The sequence below is a fragment of the Stegodyphus dumicola genome, chromosome 3, assembly GCF_044657685.1.
Source record: "Stegodyphus dumicola isolate Sdum_Otavi_A_Nest chromosome 3, ASM4465768v1".
Taxonomy (NCBI): domain Eukaryota; kingdom Metazoa; phylum Arthropoda; class Arachnida; order Araneae; family Eresidae; genus Stegodyphus; species Stegodyphus dumicola.
In genome coordinates this window covers 127,382,735-127,405,826 of record NC_140770.1, presented here as the reverse complement: position 1 = coordinate 127,405,826, position 23,092 = coordinate 127,382,735, and the positions used below count along the sequence as shown (strand labels likewise).

At 33.5% G+C, this 23,092-nt stretch overlaps 1 protein-coding gene across 1 annotated transcript in view; it reads left to right on the top strand.

Moving 5' to 3' along the window:
* Positions 1-217: 217 nt before the first annotated feature.
* Positions 218-23,092, top strand: part of LOC146998081 (zinc finger protein 423-like) — a 126,918-nt gene continuing 104,043 nt past the window's right edge. The window contains exons 1-2 of the mRNA XM_085812442.1: positions 218-461; positions 18,950-19,069. Coding sequence (XP_085668568.1) covers positions 422-461; positions 18,950-19,069 — 160 coding nt within the window. The 5' untranslated portion in view covers positions 218-421. The remainder of the gene's footprint in view (positions 462-18,949; positions 19,070-23,092) is intronic.

Below are 23,092 nucleotides of genomic sequence, written 5' to 3'. Positions count from 1 at the left end.
GGTGGGTATCCTTTTCCTGCTTTCTCTTTCGTCACTTCTCCATCCGAGATGCGGAGGAGGGCGGATGGGATGGGATGGAAGCGAACATCCTCATCCCTCGCGCACGCGCACTGGGGGGGGCGGGGAGGGGTGTTCAGCCGTTTCGCCCCCCAAGGGTGCCCGCGCGCCGTACGGCGGCGGCGGCGGGCAGAAGAGGGGTCTCTCTGCCCCGCTGGGAGCTGGTGACGTAGGAGAGCGAGGATGATTTTTCCCGCTAAAGGCCCCAAACCAGCAGACGACAGATAGAACGGTGGATCGGTCGACGCAGACGATCTGGTTCGGCGCTGTGTCGTCTGCTGAACTGCTGCTGCTGCCTCGTGCGGTGTAAATCGTTCGGTTTTGTGTCTGTGGCGGTGCCGCGTAACCTTCAAGGAATAGGAAAATGTCCAGGCGGAAGCAAGCCAAGCCCCGATCCCTCAAACGTAAGTGGGCAGCAAGTTTTTTTTTTTATTGTTCATATTTTTTTTTCGTCTGCCGTGTGCCTCCACCCTATCTTGTAGGGAAATTTTGACTAGTGTAGGGATTTTTTGATTCAAGCAGGTATAATTACACCTCTTCTCAGCAGGTAGTTGCCGTTACATAATCATTACATGTCGAATTATTAGGCTTTGTAACTTCCGTAACATCGGGTTTTTTAATTCTTTCCGAATAAAATATTTCAGTATAGATCCCTTTTTCTTCCTTTTCTTTCTTTCTTTCTTTGTTTTTTTAATTATTATTGTAACAGAGTAAATAGTAAAAAAACCTATGTCTTTGAGGTCGACAAGAATTAAAATTAAAGTTACACGTATTTACAACAGGTAGCCAAATTTTTCTTTTTAAATTGTGTATTAAATGTATTGAATACTACAGGGCAAGAGGTAAAATTTAGATTATTATGTTAGTACATAATTACAATAGGTGTTCGAATTTATTTTGGAAGGCATAAGTGGATAACACATTACAGGCCCAAATGTACAATTAAATAAAATCATAGTGGGGAAAACTACTTATAAAAATATGTCTTCACTTATGAGATTCAAAATGTAATTTTAATTAAGATAATGATTTATAACAGAGATTTGCTAATGAGATAGTATTTCTTTAATAGATTTTTACTGAAATGAGGTTGAAAATTTATGTTTTTTTTTTTTTTTTTATCGTCAGATGTGGTTGTAAATGTTTGTCTATCAATAATGATCTCTAGTAATATTTCGCGTTTTCGATATTTAAAAAAACATTTTTCGTACACTTGGATTTGCTTGTTGCTAATGTAAAGCCTTTAACATGCGAATTTTATTAAAAATATTCGTCACTTAGATAGCAACAATTAAATTCTTCTGCTGATATTCGGCATTTACAATACTGTTTTTGCATTATATTAATCCAATATGAAGAAATTCTTCCAAAGCCAGTGCTGTACAAAAGAGTTCGACGGTTTTAATAAAGAAAGTAAAAATGCTTGTAACGTAACGTTATTCTTTAAAACAATTAACAACAAACAATAAATGTAAAAAATAAAATCAGGTTTTTCTGTCACGTAGTCACATATTTCCAAATATCTCTACAGATACAACTTTATTTCAGCGTTAAGCAATTTTAGTTTCTGAGGAAGCGTTCATCTTAGAGAATATAATTGTCAGTGGGGTTCAATATCCCTGTTTCTTTATGTGCTGAAAAAAAAAATGTTCAAATTTATACATGATTGCTTGTTATGAGATGTTTCGCCGTACTTTTTATCGAAAAATACGCTATATATAGCTGCATTTATTCCCAGAAAGTGAACTTCAGCTATTTATGTTGCACATTTGAAAGAAACAGGATTTTTCTGATTAGGGAAACATCTCTACGCATTTCACTCAGTTTCAGTTTTATACTTGGGCAATCTTCTGCGGCTGTTGGACACTTTCTAAATTTAGCATTGTAGTGAAAAATTAGTAACCAGATAACTGTTATGTAAAAAACGTTAAAAAAAAAAAGGTATAGTTGCTGAACCCTGATAATTAGGTTCGCGCTTCGAATCCTGCCGAACGGGCTGACTGAATGGGCGTTTTCGTGGTTTTCCCGGTGTGTAATGTACATGCGAACCGGTTTCCTTTAAAAAACACCCTACGAAGGCATCCCTTCCTTAGACAGATAGCCCTCGAGTGCTTTGCCATAATTAAACAAACCAAACGACAAAAATACATTTTATGGATTACTCAAGATCTCTAATCTATACATCTGAGATACTCGATTCTTTGATAATGTAATACATTTCTGATCCTGTAAATATATCTCAAAAACTTTACGGAGTCTCATTGACACAATTCAAGTTGACTATTTACAAATTCTGCCGATATTAAGGATTCTGATATAAATATATATAGCTTTAGCTCTGAAAATATACCTGGAAATATTTAAGGAACGAAAGATTTCCTTTCATTTGATAACTTTTGACAGCAGACAATTGCTAAAGCAAATATTTCTATATCCTTATTTTTGTTATTTAATCTTAGTCTTTCATTTTTCATTCGAAACACATATTTCAGTTACATATAGGTGCCTGCTGTGAAGGAAATATGTAAGGGATACATCCTGTACAATTATTCGTACACATTTCGAATCCCAGTGAAGGGATTGTTGATTCGTCATATTTTCCGACTAATAACTATCATAATAAATATCAGACTGCTCTACAGGGGCGTCCGAGCTATAATGTGGCTGACGATAATTCGTAACCACCAGAATTTGGTGACTGGATTCCCGTCTACCCTGTCGCCCCTTAAGTGGGGGAGAACGTAAAGTATTTCCTTCTTCCTTTTCGTATGCGTTATTGGATACACAACTGGCTACTAACTGGGAGATTCAGAGTTCGAATCTTGGCAAGAGCATTGTTCGTTTATTACATTTCCTGCTCCGAAATTAGCCTCATATCTCTACAAACTGAAATCAACTAATCTTAAATCATCGTTTTTGTAAAGTGTAACTTACGGGGGGATATAGTGCAATAAGCTTGGAATTTTTCATTACAATTCATGCCGTACAAAATTAACAGAAATATATTTAATAAGCAGAAGCTTAAGAATCATAACATTAAATATTAAATTATTTTTGAGAATAACTATTCATATCACCGAAAACGTGCAACGCCCTCGCCAGGATTCGAACCTCCAGATTACGCGTCGGACGTGCTTTCCAGTTGTATCGAGAAGGCACACGGTAAGGGGTGAGAAAATATTTTACAAACTATCTAAACTAATCAGGCTAAACAACCAAAAAAACTGAAATATATTGTGCAAAATATATATTAACATAAAAATAAATTATTTCTCTATATAAACTGACCTAAAAATTATGTTTATTGCGGGAAGATTACAACGGGTTTTTACAGTATTCGTGTAACTAGCTTTATACGCAAAAAAGAAACGAAACCACTCATGGAAAGGCCAAAATACCAAAAGAATTCTGGAACATCAAACAAATCCAACTTTTTCTCCATAAAGAATACAGGTAAGGCAGAACTTTAATCAAACAGTTTCAGGGTTTTTTTTTTTTTTTTTCTAAACATGGATACTTTTACTAAAACAAGCATCGAATTTAAAAGAGACTCTCACAAATACTAGATATAAGTCGAAATTTAGAAATGCGTGACCTACTGCCCTCCCACCCCTAAAAATAAATCAACAAGAGAAATTTAAAAAAAACTAGTTTCTCGGAAGGAGTAGGAAGAACTCGGAATACTGAAAACTTACCAGACAAAGAAGAGTTTTCTTCTATGGTGCTAAAGAATGACAATAAAGAACATATAGCATATATTATTTAACACTGATGTATAATATAATTAATTTTCCCTGGATTTCCGTGTTCATTTAACGAATTTTAAGGAATTTTCTACGATATTGCAAGCATCAGATTTTTCTCCAAATATCGAATAAATACCTGAATCTTAGATTTTTACCTTTCACTTTTTTTAAATTTTACTATAGCTGTTAGATTATTTTTACATTTAAATAAAATAATTCCTTGTAGAAATTTTGAAGAAAATATTTTAGAAAATAATCCTATTCCAAAATCCGATCCAGAATTTTGAATAATTCCAAGTTTTACTGGATTTTTAGAAAAAGATAAAAATTGGCTTCCAAAATTATTAAAATCGTCTAACTTTGCCTCTTAATGTCAACAATCAATATCAATGTAAAAGAATTTTTTTTAACTATTACTACGGGAGGAACATGTAATGTACGTATAATGTCATGTAATTCAATAAGACAAAAATATGTGTATAATAAAAATCTGTGCATATATATAACGTAATAAATTAAAATAATCTACTTAAATGGCTTTGATTTGGTTTACATTACGGCGAAGTCTCAAGTTCTTATCTGCCTAAAGAAAGGGATGCCTTCGTGGAGTACTTTTTAAGGGGAACTGGCGATACGAAAATGCCCATAGAACAGCCCGTTTGGAGAATCCGAGCTTCGGAGCGAACTACTAGTTTTTAGCGACTTTACCGCTCGGCTGCTGGCGGGCCTCATTTAAATAGCGATCTTAATCTAAAATGTGCAGTGCGTTCAAGATTTTTGACTGTTTATAATACCCTGGTGTGGATATTGTCTGTTAGTGTGTCAATTTAAATTAAAACTGTGTAATAATATAATACTGATTTTGTTACGTATTAGTTATTTGCTTTGATGCTTCGTTTCAAGTAGACCTATTGCCTTGAAATATTAAGAAAGCAAGTTTTTCTACGAAAATATTGTTGTAAATTTCAGACTGCGAAATTCATTATTTACCACTCGGTCGCCCTGCAAATTTTGTGTTTCTGTTCCTTAAGATAAAATTACTACCTAATTGTTTAATACATTTGATAAACGTATTTAAGACAATACATAGTTCCTTTTTGTAATAACGAAATATTTATAAAAAATATATGATTTTTAATTTTTTTTAAATAATCCGTTTCAGCGTTGTGGTTCTTTGTTTTGTATAACACAAATTTACGTAACAGAGAAATTTTTAGAAACTTTATAATGCGTTACATAGGGATTATATTTTATTAGTAAACAAAAATACCATATGTTTTTTTAGCAAATCCGAACCATTAGATTATATAAGGATATGATATTGTAAAACTCAATTAAGAACGTTACGATAAAACCAAGTTATCTGCTAAAACTAGTAGGTAAACCATATTTTACTAAGCTTAAGTCAATTTTAAACAGTGCGGGACTATTATTGTGATTAATTTCACTTGTTTAACATCATCATCAAAACAACCCTACGGAATTTATCGTGGCAAGGAGTACAAGATTACGTCCGTCGTTGGCAACAGCCTTAGGCACCATAAAGGTGATGCTAAGAATTCGCCCACTTCCACTCCAATTTTGAGAAAGAGCATCCAGGGAATGAGTCCAAAGCATCCAGGGCCTATCTCTCTTCCCTTATCACCAATCCTTATCACCAATTTTCGGCTTCCCGTATATTTAAAGTGTCCCCCATGCCGGAAAGACACTATACATTTACAAACATCCATGCCTGCTCCGGTTTCCATCCCGGACCGTTCTGTTCGGTAACCAGAGTCATTATTGACTATCTCGCTTGGGCGGCATGCGGGACTGTGTGTGTGACTTTTGAACTGAATTCATTAAATATGATTCGAAAGCTACTATTTTCTGCTTTTTGACTTCTAATGACATTAGTGAGATCAGTTGAATCTGATCATCCGACTTCTAATGACATTATTAGCTCTTTTCTTTTATCAAATATCATGTTTTTCACACTTAAACCATAAAAATTGAGTTCAAGAGCAATATCGCAAACTATTTTTAAAATGAGCATACTTTTAGAATTTCCGATACACAGTCTGACGCGCTGGAGATAAAAGTGTTTTTTCTGTACAACGTTGCCATTGCTCGCTTTGAAATCCTTGAGTTTGTTAATCAAAATTTGTTAAAGTTTTACAAGATATGAAATCAATAACAAAAGAAATTCCAAATTTCAAATTTGGGCTTCCAGATGCCCATATTCGCAGAAGGATTACGTTATTCAAAATTTGATGGCTCTAGGTACCGTTGTTTTATCACAATGCGAGAAATATACATACATTTATGCAGATTCTTCATTATTTAATTTCTTTAAATATAATATAGGGCGATAATATTTGGTGGCAACAATTTGAAAAGTGAAACAACGCTTGTAGTGAACCGACGTAACCCAAAACTAAATTTATTACTAAATTAACAGCCTTTCCATTTTTTTCGCTATGTTACTTTATGCTCCGCTAAACTACTAGGACATGTATCACTCACTCTGTATGGCATTTGCCAACAATGTTAATTCCACGAGATAAAATATGCATTTATTTTCTACATGTGCTGCAAATTACCAATTTTGAAAAGTGTTGCAATTTGATACGGCGTAAATTTTAAATTTATGTTTCATTTCAAAGCTGTTCGTATACATGATGCAGCAAACTGACAGATATAAAAGACATATAATACTTTTGAATAATTATATCTTTGTTTTAGTTTTTAAAAGCATATACTTAAATACTATGATTGGTAATAAATATAATTGATACAGTTAATTTTATGATACGTAATGATAATTTTAATAAATATATGAACCGTTTTCATAAATAATGAAAAATATATCTAATGCGTATATTAGTTACATTAATATGAAACAAATGCTTTTCTGATTGGATGATTATTGGAAGAATTAAAGCAAAAAGAATCAGCGTAATATTCATAAAATTGCAGGACTAGTTTCGAAGGTTAAATATATCAATAGAACCTTCTTCAGCTGCAGAAGAAGGTTCTATAAACTTTTGAAACTAATCCTACAAATGTATAAATATTACGCTAGTTCTTGTTACTTTAATTCCACCAATAAATGCTTTTCTGCAAACTAAGCAAGTATTAAGTACATCAGTACTGGATACTGAGCATTTCAGTTGCATTCTTTCCTTACTGTAAGCTCAAGAATATCAGGTTTCAGTTAGAATCGATATGAACTGGGCATTTTTTCCGCCATTTGAAATATTCAGGCTAATCAACTTCTTCTTGCGCCAATTAGAGATCTCTTTCCTACTTGATTAGTAACCCCACCCTATTAGACAAGATTTATAACGAAAGTATTTTTCGAATATGACGAAGGAAGGTACTAGAATGGAGTTACTAAACATCAATGCACCTAGTTCGTTATTTTATGCAGAATTTTTGTTATTTGATTTTGATTAAGTAGGGCTTAAGGAAAAAAATTTTAATTTATAAGCACTATTTTATCCTAACGTGGTTCAAAAAACTCCTTCCTTAAAGTTTTCGTCTGGATTTAATGCTGAAAAAAGATTTTTGTTGAGGTAGAAAATTGTTCTTAAAGTGTGGAGGGAGCTTTAAAATATTCATTTTATACACCAACATAGATAATGCTTAGTGCTGTAACCATTTTTAGCTTTTAAAATAGTATTAATTTAAATTATAAAAGCTGTCAATAAGTAAATTAATGTGAATCGTGTGAATTAGACGTAATATAAATTTCTTTGTTCAGAGATATTTTTAAAAATAAAACAAAGATGTGAACTATTAAAATATTTCTTATGTTATTGCTTTTAAATAGTCTAAAATGAAGTTGTTTATAGACTTATAACTCATTTAGTTAAGCAATCTAGTATTATAATTTAAAGGATAAATTAAAGGTCTTATGGAATATGGAATAGTAACATTTCTGGAATCTGATAGTTTGCTTATCTATATATTCAGCGACGTCTAATAAGAACGAGATATTTTAAATGAAGGATTATGTATTTCGTGGATTGTCAGCCCTTACGATATTACATGTATGATGAATAACTCAGTATCGTAATATAAAGTAGCATAACAGTTACATAAAATGCAAAGATTTAAACTGCATAAGTTTATAATGTCAAAATTCCTAGAATTTACATTTATAGCGAAGACTTTACTCTCATGTTCATATTCGTTGAAACAATATTAAAGATATAAAGTGAAGAAATCAGAATTCTACTCAGTGCATTGAGTTACGTAGAATTTTCAATTTCATTTCCTACAAATTTCGATCGCCCATTTCTCATGTCATGTTAAAATTCATTACAAGTTACTGCTAGTCTAATTTACAATTTTCCGTCATCTTTTTCGTTAACTGCAAATAAAATATTTTTTTTTAAATCCCGGATATGATGCTGGATAATTAAGCTGTACAAAAGCAGAAAAGGAAAAAAAATCTCTTTAGATGTTAACAATAATCCAAATTTTAGCTTGCCTGCTGAATTTTTTAGAAACTAGCCGCTCGTGCACCCGGCCATCTAAAACAGTTATTATAAAAAGAAATATATATCTCTCTCTATATATAATTTTAACTATCTAGCTAATATAATTTCATGACTCATTCTAGTAGTTAGTAATACGAGAGAATATATATGCCTAAAGCGCATTAGTCCAGAAGGATTATTAATTTCATTTTGGCATTTTGCATTGTTTCACCATAAATGCCGGTTCACTTTTCAAATTGCTTCCACCAAGTATTAGAGCCCTGTGTTATATTTAAAAAAATTAAATATTGAATAATCTGCATAAATGTATGTATGTTCCTCGCATTGCGCTAAAACAACGGTTCCTAGAGCAATCAAATTTTGAATAGCGTACGTCTTCACACGAATATAGGCTTCTGAAAGGCCCTAATTTGGAATTTGGAATTTGTTTTATTACCGATTTCATATTTTGTAACACTTTAACGAATTTTTGATTAACAAACTCAACGATATGAAAGCGAGCAATGGCAACACTGTATGGAAAAAAAAAATACATTTTTATCTCCAGCTCGTGAGACTGTGTATCGGAAATTCTAAAGATATGCTCATTTAAAATTTTTCTGAGATATTGCTGTTGAATTGCATTTTATGGTTTAAGTGCGAAGAACATGATATTTAATAAATAAAGGTAACACACAAAACTATAAAAAAACGCCCCTTGGTCATAATGCAAAATCTGAAGGCTTTCAGATTTTTTTTGTATTTTATTTAATTTATTTTAATCAATTCTTATTTTATTTATTCAATTTATTTTAATCAATACCTAATAGCTTAAGGTTGAGAAAATGGTATATACTTTGCCGTTTACTGAATGATAATGAATATTCCCATAAAAGGTAAAAATATTTTTTTCATAATTTTTTGGGGCTATATTTTCCTTTAAATCACTGAGTTTGTTGATTAAATAAGAAAGGCAAGTAGCTTAAAATTTGCTTAGTTGCAACACGTATCTTTTGAAATGGCTTAAAATTTCTGATTAAATTTGAAACAAAAATATATTTATGCTTCCTGAACGGCAATACATTGATTTCAAATATATGAGTTCGTTAATGAAAATTTCATTGAGTTCCCCCAAAATTTTAAATAAATTTTTTAAAAAATTCGAAACTTAAAATTTATGTTTTAAGGTGACGGTTATTTTAAATTTGGTGAAAATTTTGTGCTTTTTTCCACAATGTGAAAACAAAACGGGTTCAATCGAATTTACACCAACGTTCTTGTTATTGTTCCTCATTCGAAAACAACATAATCTCTTCTAAAGTTCCATTTTACTCGTAAGAAAACTGTAATTAAGGGACCCAGCCTTATTAAAAAGCAATTAATATAGCCTTTTTACCAAGTAGATCATTTGATGCTTGTAAACTATATTTATATTACGACTCGTATCGAAATCTGGATCTCCAGCACTAACATTACTGCAAGCAAATTGGTGAAAACATGCGGTTTCATACTTCAAGCTTCGTTAGTAAAGGTAAACTGATTCACATGTCTCATATTTTTTTACCTCTGAAGCTGAGTATCCACATTTGCTGACAAAGAATATGCATTTTCAGTAGCTTCTATTCTTGACCGATCTTGAAGAAAACATCATTGGAAACAAGTTAACGAAAGAGGAATATTCAGATATTTCGAAATTCCATAGTTATTTTTTTAATATTTTTAAAATTTCTTTTCGAAGGCTAAGCCAATTTTTTTCTAATGGCGAGGTCTAGCCGCTTACAGGCTTTTTCCAATACTAAGAAGCGGTGGTCTCTTTCTTATAGAGGAACCTAATAGGTGGGCCACCATTGCCTCTTAAGAGAGGACGGACGAATTACCTTAAGCCTTCTCCGGGATTTTGACCTGGACCCTTTGGTACAGGCTAATAAAAGTCATATAAAAGTCATATAAAAGTGCAATATAAAATATTCTCACTCATAGCAATTGGTATCGAGAAAATATTCCGGTGCTTGTCAGAGATTTTATGAGAGAATTAAATCATAAATTATTCAATCAAGTGATCATAATGGAACTCTTAAATTCATCAACAAACAAAACTTTCTCACAGCTTATCTTAAGTGGATAAGTGCACAGGCTTATCTTTATTATATGTTTTGGTACAATCATTTGTGTCTTTATGAACTGACACTTAATCCTCGTAGCGTACCAGTTGTGTTAAAATTGAATGGATTACTGAACTTGAATTCGCTGGCAAGTTACTACTACTGTTAGACTTGACCACGGCTGTTAGAATTAACAGTTTCTGATAAGAATTATAAATGTTCCCCAGTTTAAGAAATGATAAGCTAATACTCCCAGTTTTAAAATTTGGTAACGCTACAATGTTTATTAAAAACCACTGACAAAAGTGCGGATTAATATACCAAAAACAGACAGTTGTTCACATTTAATCTAGTATAGTATTTTTATTAAAAAATGAGAGTGAAAGCTATGAAAGTTGCGGAAAGGTGACAAGTGTTAAAATTTCAGAATAAATTTTACAATTTCGCCACTTTTAATTTTTTAACAAACTCCAATAAACATACGAAACGATGATTGACAGCATTTAGAACTACGATATTTCAACTTGTTTTCCCTAAAATAACGTCTGCTGACATACAGAACAGACAGAACCTTCTAAGCAGTTAATTATTCACTTTAATCCAAGGAACACCTACTGCCATCAATTTGCTGAGCAAACAATACCAATAAAGTTAGCTGGAACGAGAGAATATGAGCAAAATCTTTCAAACACTTTGCAATTGAATATGTAGTTTGATGTTTTGTTTATGATCCTGAAGCACAAAGACTATCATTTGCTTATTTTGGAGAAAGTTCATCATGGTCGCAGAAATTTCGCTTTCAAAAATCTCTTGTAAAGACCGTGTTGATGATCACTATTGTCTGGAATGGGTAAATTCACAAGGAACAGTTTTATTTAAATACAGAACTTTATAATTCATAAATATGTAATAGACAGAGTTCAGAAGAGAATTCAGTGCCTTAGGTCTAAAAGTCTCAATCGATTAATTTGTATTCTACATGATAATGGGACAATGATAATGATAATGCCTAAAGCAGTATTCTAAATAATGAGTTGTACAAATGATTCAATTTGTGCGAATGAGCTAAGCATTGTTAAGTTGTTTGAGTATGGCAAAGCTATTTGTCTAAGCAGAGGGATGCCTTCGTGGGCACTTGACGTCTAACAGAAGTAAGCAAATTGCATGCCCCTAGTCCGTAGACTATCCAGTTTACTGGAAAATGCAAGTTACATGGTTAACAAGGGCCAGATGACAAACAATCGGTACTTTTTCAGATATAGAGGCTGCAAGGTACGGGATGCAACACCTGAACATGGAGTGTAAAACATGAACAAGGGGAAAACACGAAAGCCAATCATGCAACCAGCCAATTCACCTGAGTTCAAACCCGAGACAAACTACCAGTATTCAGCAGTTTTTAACCATTCAGCAATTGATGGGGCTCAACTGCTGTATAGAAATAAGCCTATATTGTTTATAGAAGGCTAAAAAATACAAATGTTATTTTTTTCAACCTTCAGTTTAGTACGATATTGTCTTAAAATTTTGTAGATGCACCATTTGTTTGGTGGAATACGATGTTTTGATTACTGAAAGTATTTATATAAGTACGGTCAGTAACTGTATAAGTTATGTAAGAGACATTAGGTATATTTAAAAAAAAGGAAAGATGAAAATGAGCAACACCTTCGTCGGGAATCGAACCACGGACCTCTGGAATACGCGCCCAATGGGCTGACTACTACACTACGAAGGTATGCTAAGAAGGCGGAAGAAATACCTTATATACCCTCTTCAAAAGGGCGACTGTGATCTAGGGGACCCAGTCGCTAAATCCTGGGTGTGGAGAATCATCATCCACCACCCTTTTAGTTCGGGCGCCAGTGTAGAGACATTAGGTATTTTCTGAAAGCAGGAAAGATGAAAAATGAGCAACGCCTTCCCCGGGAAATTCAACCACGGACCTCTGGAATACGCGCCCAGCATGCTGAACACTACACTACGAAGGCATGCTAAGGAGACGGGCAAAATACCATATAGTTATAGTTAAATACAAAATAAATACAGAAATCTACAGGTGGTGTTAAATTTTAATAAAAAAATTTGATGAATGTTTTTCTTCCACCCAGGTGCTGTTAAAACAGCTTGTTTAAAACACGCAATTTCTTTCCTTTGCCTTGAATTTTTGAATTCCCGGATATGAAACTAATAAGTCTATTATAACTTTCAGATTAAAAAAAAAAAATGTTTCAGGTGTTAAAGCACCTGAATGCAAAGAATAGTCTTCATTTATTATTTTCTGTATTTTAAAAAAATTGCAGAAAAATTTCAATGGCAAATTTTTTTGGAAGCTTAGTTTTTAAATTGCTTTCTTTTTTCTTTTTAGTCCAAAAAGACTTTTTTTTTTACGAAACGGGATTTTGCGCTGTCCACTGCAAACGGCTGTATCGCTTTTGAAATTGCCACCACCAAACATTATCGCCCTGCATTTTTTAAATAAATTAAATAATATATATATATATGTGTATGTATGTATGAGTGTATGTTCCTTGCACCGTGAAAAAACAACGGTAAGTAGGCCATCAAATTTTGAATAACTTAGTCCTCCATCCCAACACGTACACTTTGAAGACCGAATTTTGCATTTCGAATTTTATATTTCATATTTTCTAAAATTTTAGTGAATTTTTGATTAAACTCAACGATTTGAAAGAGAGCAGTGACAACACTGTACGGAATAAAACATTTTTATCTTCAGTCAAGCGAAATTTCTTAAAATATGCTGTTTTTAAATTTTTGTTATATTTTGTTAAATCGAATTTTATGTGGCGGTGCTGTTAGGCTGCTTTTAAAGATTTTTATAACTTTTCTATTGAATTGTACATTTCGTGAGTGTGAAAAAATTATGCTTGATAATAAAGCTAAAAAAACAAAAAGAAATGAGTCAGCAGGAGCGAGTTCAAAAGCAGACTAGAAGACTTCGATCTCAGCGAACGGCGTGAAAAACCTTAACAATCTCTATCTAGCGACCCTTAAAATCTGAAGCGTTTCAGATTTTCCTTTCTTTCGTTCGTTCTCCATGTTTTTTATTTTTTTATTTTTTTATTTTATTATTTTTTTTAATTGTTGAAGTTTTTTTGTGTCTCGAAATGATATAGGAAAAGTTTGGTTACACCACTATAATACGGCGTTATAAATCAGCAACTCTTCATTTTAGTTCCTTCCTCAAAATAAATAAATAACTAAGTAAATAAAGCATTTGTTTAATTAGATCTTAAAATATTTTTATCTTGATAAGTCTCAACTAACCCGTCCCGTATTAGAACATCATCTGTCACGTTTACGGCGGCGAGTAAAAAAGTTTAGAAAGAATTTATTAAGTAATGACGTCACCAGTAAAAACTATTTATATTGAAAGATTGACATGCACATCGTAACTAAGGTTTAATTAGCGAAAATCTGTTGCTCCTTAAGTTCAAAAGCGAGTTGACAGTGTTATTAATGATTTTAGACACTACTCTCTAATCAGTATCTTAATTGCAACAAAATTCCGAGGCGTTTACGTACCCTTTTATTTACATTTTTGATATAAAAATATTTCAAGCACCAAAGACTATACTGGCAAGCTATATATCATTCAGACATTAAGTTAGACCTCTGAAATATCGGCATGTTATTTCATCTTATAACGCATTCGTTTTAATTATAATTGAGTCTTATGCGTTTTGCATTAGCTGAAGTTTAGGTAAATTATACTTGAGGTTATTTTGTTTATCACTGTAGGTAATTCTGGATGAATTACAAATTTTTCATAAGCTAAATTTTAAATAATTTGAATATTTTATGCAAATTTCTCTAACTGCTACTTCCCGGACTGTAGATACTAGAGCGCCTAGTTGTGCAGATTGTGTTTCTTCCTTTTCTCTATGTGAAGTAAAATTAAAATTGCGTTTAATTTATTTCCATGTTATTATTTTTTAATTTAATAATATTGAAAGGGGAAAAAGTCAGATATTTTCAAGAAGTTATAAGGTATTTTCTCTTTCCTTTCCACATGCCTACGTGGTGTAACACGACTCATTGACATACACGACGCGTATTAGAGAGGTTCAAGGTTTGAGTCTCAGGGAGGACACTGCACATTTTTCTCGTCTCCTGATTCCAAAAAAATAAAATAAAAATAAAAATAAAAATAAAATATCCTAATCACTCTACGATGGCTCCCGAACTGAAAGGTGGTGAACGATAATTCGTCACCACAAGGATTCGGCGATTGGGTCACCTAACCCCCAGTTGCCTCTTAAAAGGGAGAGTATAGTGTTTTCTACCTCCTTTCCTCATGCTTTCGTGGTGTAATTGTAAGCATGCTCGACACATATTAGAGAGGTCCAGGGTTCGAGTCCCGACGAAGGGACTGCACATTTATTCCGTCTCTTGCTTAAAAAAGTAAATCCTAATGACTCTACAAAGTTATTAAAATTAACTGAAATAAAATACTCTACGCCATATAGTTTGTCCTTCAATGTTACGCAGTTACTCAACAAACTGCCGAAAGACTTGAAAATTTTAAATAAAATTATAAAACAAATTGCAAACTATAACTTCAAGAATTAAGTGCTGTCAATTTTCGATTAACCGAAGTAGAAAACAAAGCCCATGGTTAATCCGACAGCAGTTAAAATAACGCCGGATGCATATTATAACTAATAGCAAATTTTTATCAACAGTTTTCCTGCATTTCCAAGCAGTTTAATGTAGAGGATAGGCTTATTTCATGACCTAAACTAAATTAATATGAGGGTTGATATTTATATTTCTGGCCTAATAATGAAAAAGAAACAACTGTTTATGATCAAAATTAGTTTTATTGTTTTTTTTTTTTTTCAAAATATTCTCCATGAAGATCAATACACTTCTGCATGCGTTTGAAACAATTTTCGAAGCACTTTTTGCACTCCGATTGAGGTAACACCAAAAAAATGCGTTTTGAGTGCATCAACCACTTGTTCGGGCGTCGCATGTAGCTGACTACATAATTATTTATTTTTGATGTGCGGGAATGAAAAAGTCATTAATTACCAAATCAGTGCTGTTCGATGGATGACGAATCAATTCGGGCCTGTCAAAAATTCCTTTGTTTGAGCCGATGTGTGAGAACTCGCATTATCATGATGAAGAACGATTTACCTCTTCCGCTTTTTTCGAATTTCTCCGATGACTTCTGACCAACAATTGGTCGTGTACCATTCAGAACTGACCGTCTTGCATTGCTCTAACGCCAATAAGTAATCTGGTGGTGATAAGTCAGGTGAATAGGTTGCGTGTAGTACAGTTAATTTTTTTGGTCGAAAACGCAAGAATAACAGTTACACTGTGGGACAGCGCATTACCGTGCAGCAAGAAACAGTTTTTGTATGTATAGTAGTCCGGACGCAGATGTGCAGTGCGTTTCAATAGCCGATTCAATACACTGTTCTGAAACACAGTAATAACTGATTTTTCTTCAGGAACGAATTCCTGGTGGAAAAAAACATTGTCTTCTTTGGTTTTTCACGAGTTTGGGCCAACCCACTCTGCATTCTGTCTCTGGACTGTAAGTAAAGCATCATGATTCATCATCTGTAATGATTAAAAATCTGGATCGCGATTTTGCATTTCAAGAAGATCCTAAAAAAACGCCACTCGATCATCATTTTGTTCTGTTGCTAATGAATGCGGAACAAAGCGTGCATACAGTTTCCTTTTTCTTGAATACGCAACAAAGGTTATACAAACATTTCTTTATCAATGTTCAAATGTCCTGCAAACATTCTAATCGTTGAACAACAATCTAGATTTAACGCAGGAGAGACAGCTTGCATGTTAGGGCCGGTTCGGCTTGTGCTAGGACATTCCGTTCTTCCGTCACATTTTAAGTCATGTCTACCATCTCAAAATGAAACAAACCACAAAAATACGCTAGAACGCGACAAACACTTTTCACCGTAAGCCTTCTGCGTCATTCAATAAATTTAACTAAGCAGTTTTGCCATCTTTAAATAAAAATTTTATAGCACATCTCGTTTCCAAATACGTTTTGATCCTTTTGACAACTCTCGAATCCATTTAAACGATGTTTTTGCATGACATCTGTACGTACAGATAGTATAAAGAACTCTTTTTTCCAAAGCGGATTGAAAAATGTGTTTAAAATGGATTCAGGAGCGCTGTATTTTGTGATGGGTGTATGTACGCACGTATTTATCTCGCATAACTCAAAAAAGGGTAGCCGTAGAACTTTGAAATTCTGTATATGCGACTGTTATAACATGTAGATGTGCACATCTCTTTTTAGTTGCAATCGCCCTTACCCAAATCTGAATATATATATATATATATATATATAAGAAGATAAATTTTAGTACGCACGATAAAAAGTTACCAAAAACTGTGGCTCCGTGAAAACTCCAACATAAGCATATTTAGTTGCTATGAAATGTGTGAAAGAGGAGAAAAATATTTGAATATTTACAAATTAATGAAAAAGCTATATGCTAAACAAATTAGGTAATTTTTAACACAGTAAAAAAAGAAATCAATTGAACGAGGTAAAATAAAGATTTGCTTTCGTTTAGCCTATATGCTAAACGAAAAAAGTAGATTATAAAACAAGTAAAATAGTAATCAATTGATCAAGGTAAAATATAAAAAATATTAAAATTAAGAAATATATATATATATATATATATATATAGAATTGAAATAGAAATTGAAAAGCTAACTAGTAAGACCTATTTGGTCTTAAAATTTTTTTGCCCCAAATGCTGCAAAAATATGAAATAAGGGGAAGAAATATTGTAGTGAGCTTGCTAAAAAGTTACCAGGAGCTGTGGCTCCAAGAAATAGTGCAACGCAGTATTTTTTAAAATATTAACATGGAAGTAATTTTTAAAAAATATTAACATGTAAAGGTGAAAAAACAGCCTACACGCGAAATAAATATAAAACTGTTAAAATTAATGTTGGAAACATGTGAATGCACAAAAAAAACTAATCTTATCGATGTGAAATGTGAAAAGTTAACACATATAAAAAACAGATCGACGGAACAAGTTAAAACAAAATTAAAACATAATAATTAAAACATAAATTGCAAAAATTATAAAAATTACAAAGCGGAAAATGGTAAATTAGCCCAATTGGACTTCCAACCAAGATTTTTCAAGGTAAAAATGTTGAATTAAGCTAACGCCATTACGCGTTTCACCGAAACAGACAATTGAAGCTCTTGTTTGACGAAAAAAATTTTTTAAATAATTATAAATTGTTCCGAAAAAATCTTTTGGAGCTTCAATTCTCTGTATATATATTTCTTAATTTTAATATTTTTTATATTTTACCTTGATCAATTGATTACTATTTTACTTGTTTTATAATCTACTTTATTCGTTTAGCATATAGGCTACTATCTTTATTTTACCTCGTTCAACTGATTTCTTTTTTTACTGTGTTAAAAATTACCTAATTTGTTTAGCATATAGCTTTTTTATTAATTTAACTTGTAAATATTCAAATATTTTTACATACATATATATCTATATATGTATATATATTTATATTGCCACTCTGTTCCCGGCTCAGTTTTTTTTTATTCTTATATGTTGGTAAATTGCGCATTTTTTTGCTTTAAAAATGATTGAATTACGTTACTTGTATTCCGGTTAAGGTTTTTATTCATGTAGTTAATCTATATACAATGGTTGTGGAATTAGTAATAATTTAAAATTTATTTACGTGTTGCTAAGTCTATCTTAGCAGCCATATTTGCTTACATTTGAAACTCTTTAATAGAATAGTGGATTAAGTCAGTTTTTGCACCAACTTCAGTGTCTTTTTGCCGAGTGAGACCAAAAGTAAACTTTCAGTTCTGTGCACCAATAAATCTGTGTTCTTTCCCGCTGGCCGAATTGCTTGCTTTTACGTAGAAACTCTAATTTTAATTGTAAAAAAAAATAATAAACTGTTTTTAACTGTATTTGGTGTTTTATGTTTTTCTGTATTTTACCATTTTTAATGGAGATGTTTTGAGATTGTATGTATTTTTGCCTAGACCCGACGTAAGAACTGAATTCATTGAATTAGAAAGATATCTCTAATGAAATTCGAGGAAATAAATTTAAATGAATTTCAACAAAAAATGTGTATAATTTGATAGGCCATACAAAGAAGTGATATGATGTCCACATCTGATTATTTTACTATATAGTTTCGTTTGTTGCAAACAGAAATGTTATTCAGAAAGTTAATTTTCAATCAGTCTTAAAACGCTTTAGCCAGACCTTGTATAATACTAAATGCTCATTTGGTTCACAGGAAAAAGATGTGCAACGTAATTTCCTTTTAATGTCTGAATAACTTTTTTTCATAGTTTATTCGGATGCTTATAATTCTATTTCTTTTTTCAAAACCAATATATATTCGAAAGGTAATATCACAGGATGTTAAGGTTACAGGTTAAAATTGATAATGAATACAAGCTTCACACTGGATGCCTTAAAATTTATTTGCGTTTAATTATTCTTTATTATTATCACCATCATCATTATTATTTTTGCAGGGGAAGATATTCAGTCGATTGAATTCGAGGATGAAAGCACACAGGATACACTGTCCTTTACGGATACTAAAATTTGTCAACAACTGTCACCACTAGATCATTGTGAAATAGGAAGCGTGGGTAAGTAACTAATATTTTTGAATTGAAGGACTATGGAAACTTTATTTTAATTGCCATATTATTTACGCTGAATCTTTCCTGCATTTCTACTGTTTCATTTATTTCACGCAACATAAGCCTGCTCTGATGAAACTTTTCTCTTCCTGCCTTTCTACTGCTATACCATGAGTTGATTAAATAGCCTTGGATTAAATTATGTTAGAAATCTGTGGATAATAAAGGCAGTTACCAGGATTAAGTTGAAAGTAAATTCAGGTTAAACTTGCTAGAACTGGAAGTTAAGTTTGGTTAATATTATAATTTCTATAACTTCAAGTTTTAATGTAAATAAATCTTTTAATTACACTGACTACCAATAAGTATTTGGACACCTATGCAAATGACGATATCTGCGGTCCTAAGGTACGTCACGGACTCCGCCGGTATATATCGTGTAGAAAACAGCATCGGCTTTAGTCGCATGCAAGATGCTTCGCAGTTTGGAGCTCTCTGATTTCAAGAAAGGTATAATTATCGGGTATCACAAATGTGGCCGATCCTTAAGGGATATATCTAGCAATCTGAAGTACCCAAAATCGACAGTGGCCTAAGTGATTAAGAAGTATAAGGTGAGCGGTGATTGTCGGAATGTGCTCCGATTCGGCAGAACAACGAAACTGGGAGATAGAGACGGACGAGTGCTGTCCAGAGAAATTCGGAAGAACCGCACCCAACCGATGGCCCTCATCCGCAAGGAGTTTCAACAGGCATCCGGGAGTATTGTTTCAATGAATACCATCCGTAAGGAAGCACATCTGCTTAGTTTCCATGGTCGTGCTGCTGCCCATAAGCCTTTGATCACAAAGTCCAACCGCGCTGCTCGGTTAATGTGGTGCAAAGCACATCGAAATTGGACCGTAGATCAGTGGAAACAGGTTCTTTGGAGTGACGAATCAAAGTTCACCCTTTACCCTTCGGATGGCAGGGTCTGGGTCTGGCGTCTACCTGGAGAACGTCTCCTGCCAGAATGCATTGTGCCAACAGTCAAGTTCGGCGGAGGTGGAATTATGGTCTGGGGGTGTTTCCCCTGGTATGGGCTGGGACCCTTGGTTTCCCATTCATGGTAAGCTCAACTCCGATGCCTACTGCAGTATTTTGGATGACAATGTACTTCCTACGTTGTGGCAGTTTTACGGGTTGGACCCCTGTTACTTTCAGGACAACAATGCCAGTTGTCATGTTTCGGGGTTAACCAAGGCTTGGTATGGTGCCAATGGAGTTCATCGAATGGACTGGCCTGCCCAGAGTACAGACCTGAACACTATCGAGAACCTCTGGGACGAGTTGCATCGCCGAATTCAGGGGTGCACTACCCGTGCAAAATAGGTGAAGGAACTTCTATGTCTTCTCCAAGCCGAGTGGAAGAAAATACCACTAGCTGTCATACAGAGACATGTGGAAAGTATTTCCCGGAGGGTCTACACTGTAATTACCTCTCGTGGAGGCTCTACCAACTATTGATTTTGAATTAAGTTAGTTTTTGTTTTCTATCACAGGTGTCCAAATACTTATTGGTAGTCAGTGTATTTGTACACTGTTGTAATTAGTGACCTGAGATTAAAAATCAAAGAGGAGATGAGAATTCTACATACAGTCTAGTAAGACTAGATTAGTGTTTACATTAAGTGAAATGGATTTTAGCCTTATATAACTGTAATTTACGAAAATTGATTAATATTGATTAATTGTCATATATAGTATGATTATTTTGTATCGTATACTGTTTTAAAAATATTAAGTATTAAAAATATTCTGCACCCAAACTCTTATAAAGGATTGTTTTAGTTATGCAAAGTTTCCTATGTCTTTCTTACAGAAATGAGTCTGAGTTTGCATAAGTCAGATATATCAGAGTTTGAAATTTCAAGATAGTGGATATATTTTAGCATTCATCGCTAAAAATAAGTAGATACTTATTGTTATGTTTTATGGCTTGCATTTTGCCTTTTATTTATTTTCCTGTGATAGTTTAAATTTGGTTATTTTGGTTTATTTAATTATGGCAAAGCACACTAGGGCTATCTGTCTAAGGGGAGGGATGCCTTCGTGGAGAACTGTCTAAGGGAAACTGGCTCGTATAACACGTCACACATGGGGAAAACCACGAAAATCCCCATACAGCCAGCCCGTTCGCCGGATTCGAACCTCGGACCGAACTACCAGTGTTCAGCGACTTTACCGCTCGGCCGCTGGTGGGCGTGATAGTTTAAATATCTCAAAGGAATAAAAAATGCTGTTTGAAAAAGTAGATTTATCATACTGTATAGTGAAACAAAGAAAAAATATCTCTATATAGTATTGATTCTGTGTGTTATAGAGTCATTATTTTGAAGCAGGAGACATGAAAAATGTTCAGTGCCTTTGCCGGGACTCGAACCCTGGATCTCTCAAATACCCGTCAAGTACGCCACGAAGGTATAAGAAAAGGAGGGAGAAAATACCTTATAGTGTGAGAGGATAATGTGTTTCAAAACCTGTCACGTTTACTTGAATCCGTATATGATGACGAACACTTGAAACGTGTGATACTAATGTGGAATTGATGTACAAAAAGACTAAGCATCACGTCGTTGTTGTACACATAAACACAGTTATGTTTAATCGGTAAATTACGCCGAGTAATATATTACCAATACCAGATAAAATGTAACGTACGCTCTATTTTACATTTACAGTGCACCTTCCGTCTCTTTCATTCGAGTGGAATAAAAAGGTTGCAGTGCCTTAGCCTAATCCTGAACAAACGAAAGAACATTTAAAGTATTCCATGCATGTATTCTTGTAAAGAATTATCGCATTCCCTCGGGTGTTTTCTTGTGATGTAAGCGTTAGCTAGTGGAATCTAGCTAGTGGAAGATTCGTGGTGCTAATCCCGGCGATGACATATTGGATTCCTCACATTTTCTGTCTAAAAAAAGTAGTCTCTATGATGGCGCTCAAACAGGGAAATATGATCTATCATGGTATCTACCACGATAATATGATATTACGGTATTTATCACGGTATTAATCGCGGTAATCTAGGTCTCGTGCTTCTCTTCAGTTAAGGAAGCATGTAAGCAAGAAGGAATGTAAGGAATTATTTTGCGTTCCCTTGCATGCTCTTGTTGTGTAAATAATTAGCATGTCCAACTAATAAGTGGAAGACCTGTGGTTTGAATCTCGACGAAAGTTTAGCTGATCTCTCGCGCTTCCTGATTTCAAAATTTCCAATAGTTACCTAAAAGGTATTCTTTTACATAATAACTTAGATGTGCTAAATTTTAAGGTTTCTTCTTTACAAGATATCGGAACTACCAGTTCATTTTCTGAAAACAGAAATTAATTTAATTTAAAAAGATAAAAGCTTGAAAAAATTTCCTCCTAACTTAATTTGGTTACGGTATAAGGTATCTCTTCCGCTTTCCTAGCGTGCCTTCGTGGTGTAGTAGTTCTGCACGCTGGGCCGGTATTCCAGAGGTCCGTGGTTCGATTCCCGGCGAAGGTGGTTGCTAATTTTTCATCTTTCCTGCTTCCAAAAAATAATTAATGTCTGTAAAACGGAACTTTAATTAGTAGCATTGTATTTTGAGAACACTCTATAAATGTCCGTTATAGCAGCGATTTTCAACCGGTGGTACACAAAAGCCAAATAGGTGGTATGCAAAGAAACAAATATTTTTAACAATTAAATTCAAAAAGATCTCATGGAAAAAAAAGAACAATTGATAAGAATTTCCTGTGATTGAACTTTAACAGAAGATTTAATAACACACTTGCTAACTTTTGGCTGAACCCCCCCCCCGAAAAAAAAAGAGAGAATTTAAAGGCATTTCAAATAAAGCTATCAAATTTTCATTGCCTTTTTGTGTGAACAAGGGTTTTCTTCCATGTCATATTTGAAAAATAAATACAGAATAAAATTAAAAGTGGATCCTTATTTACGGTTAAAGTTAAGTGAAATAAGAGACCAGACCTATAGAAAATGATCTCTCTTGAGCAGGT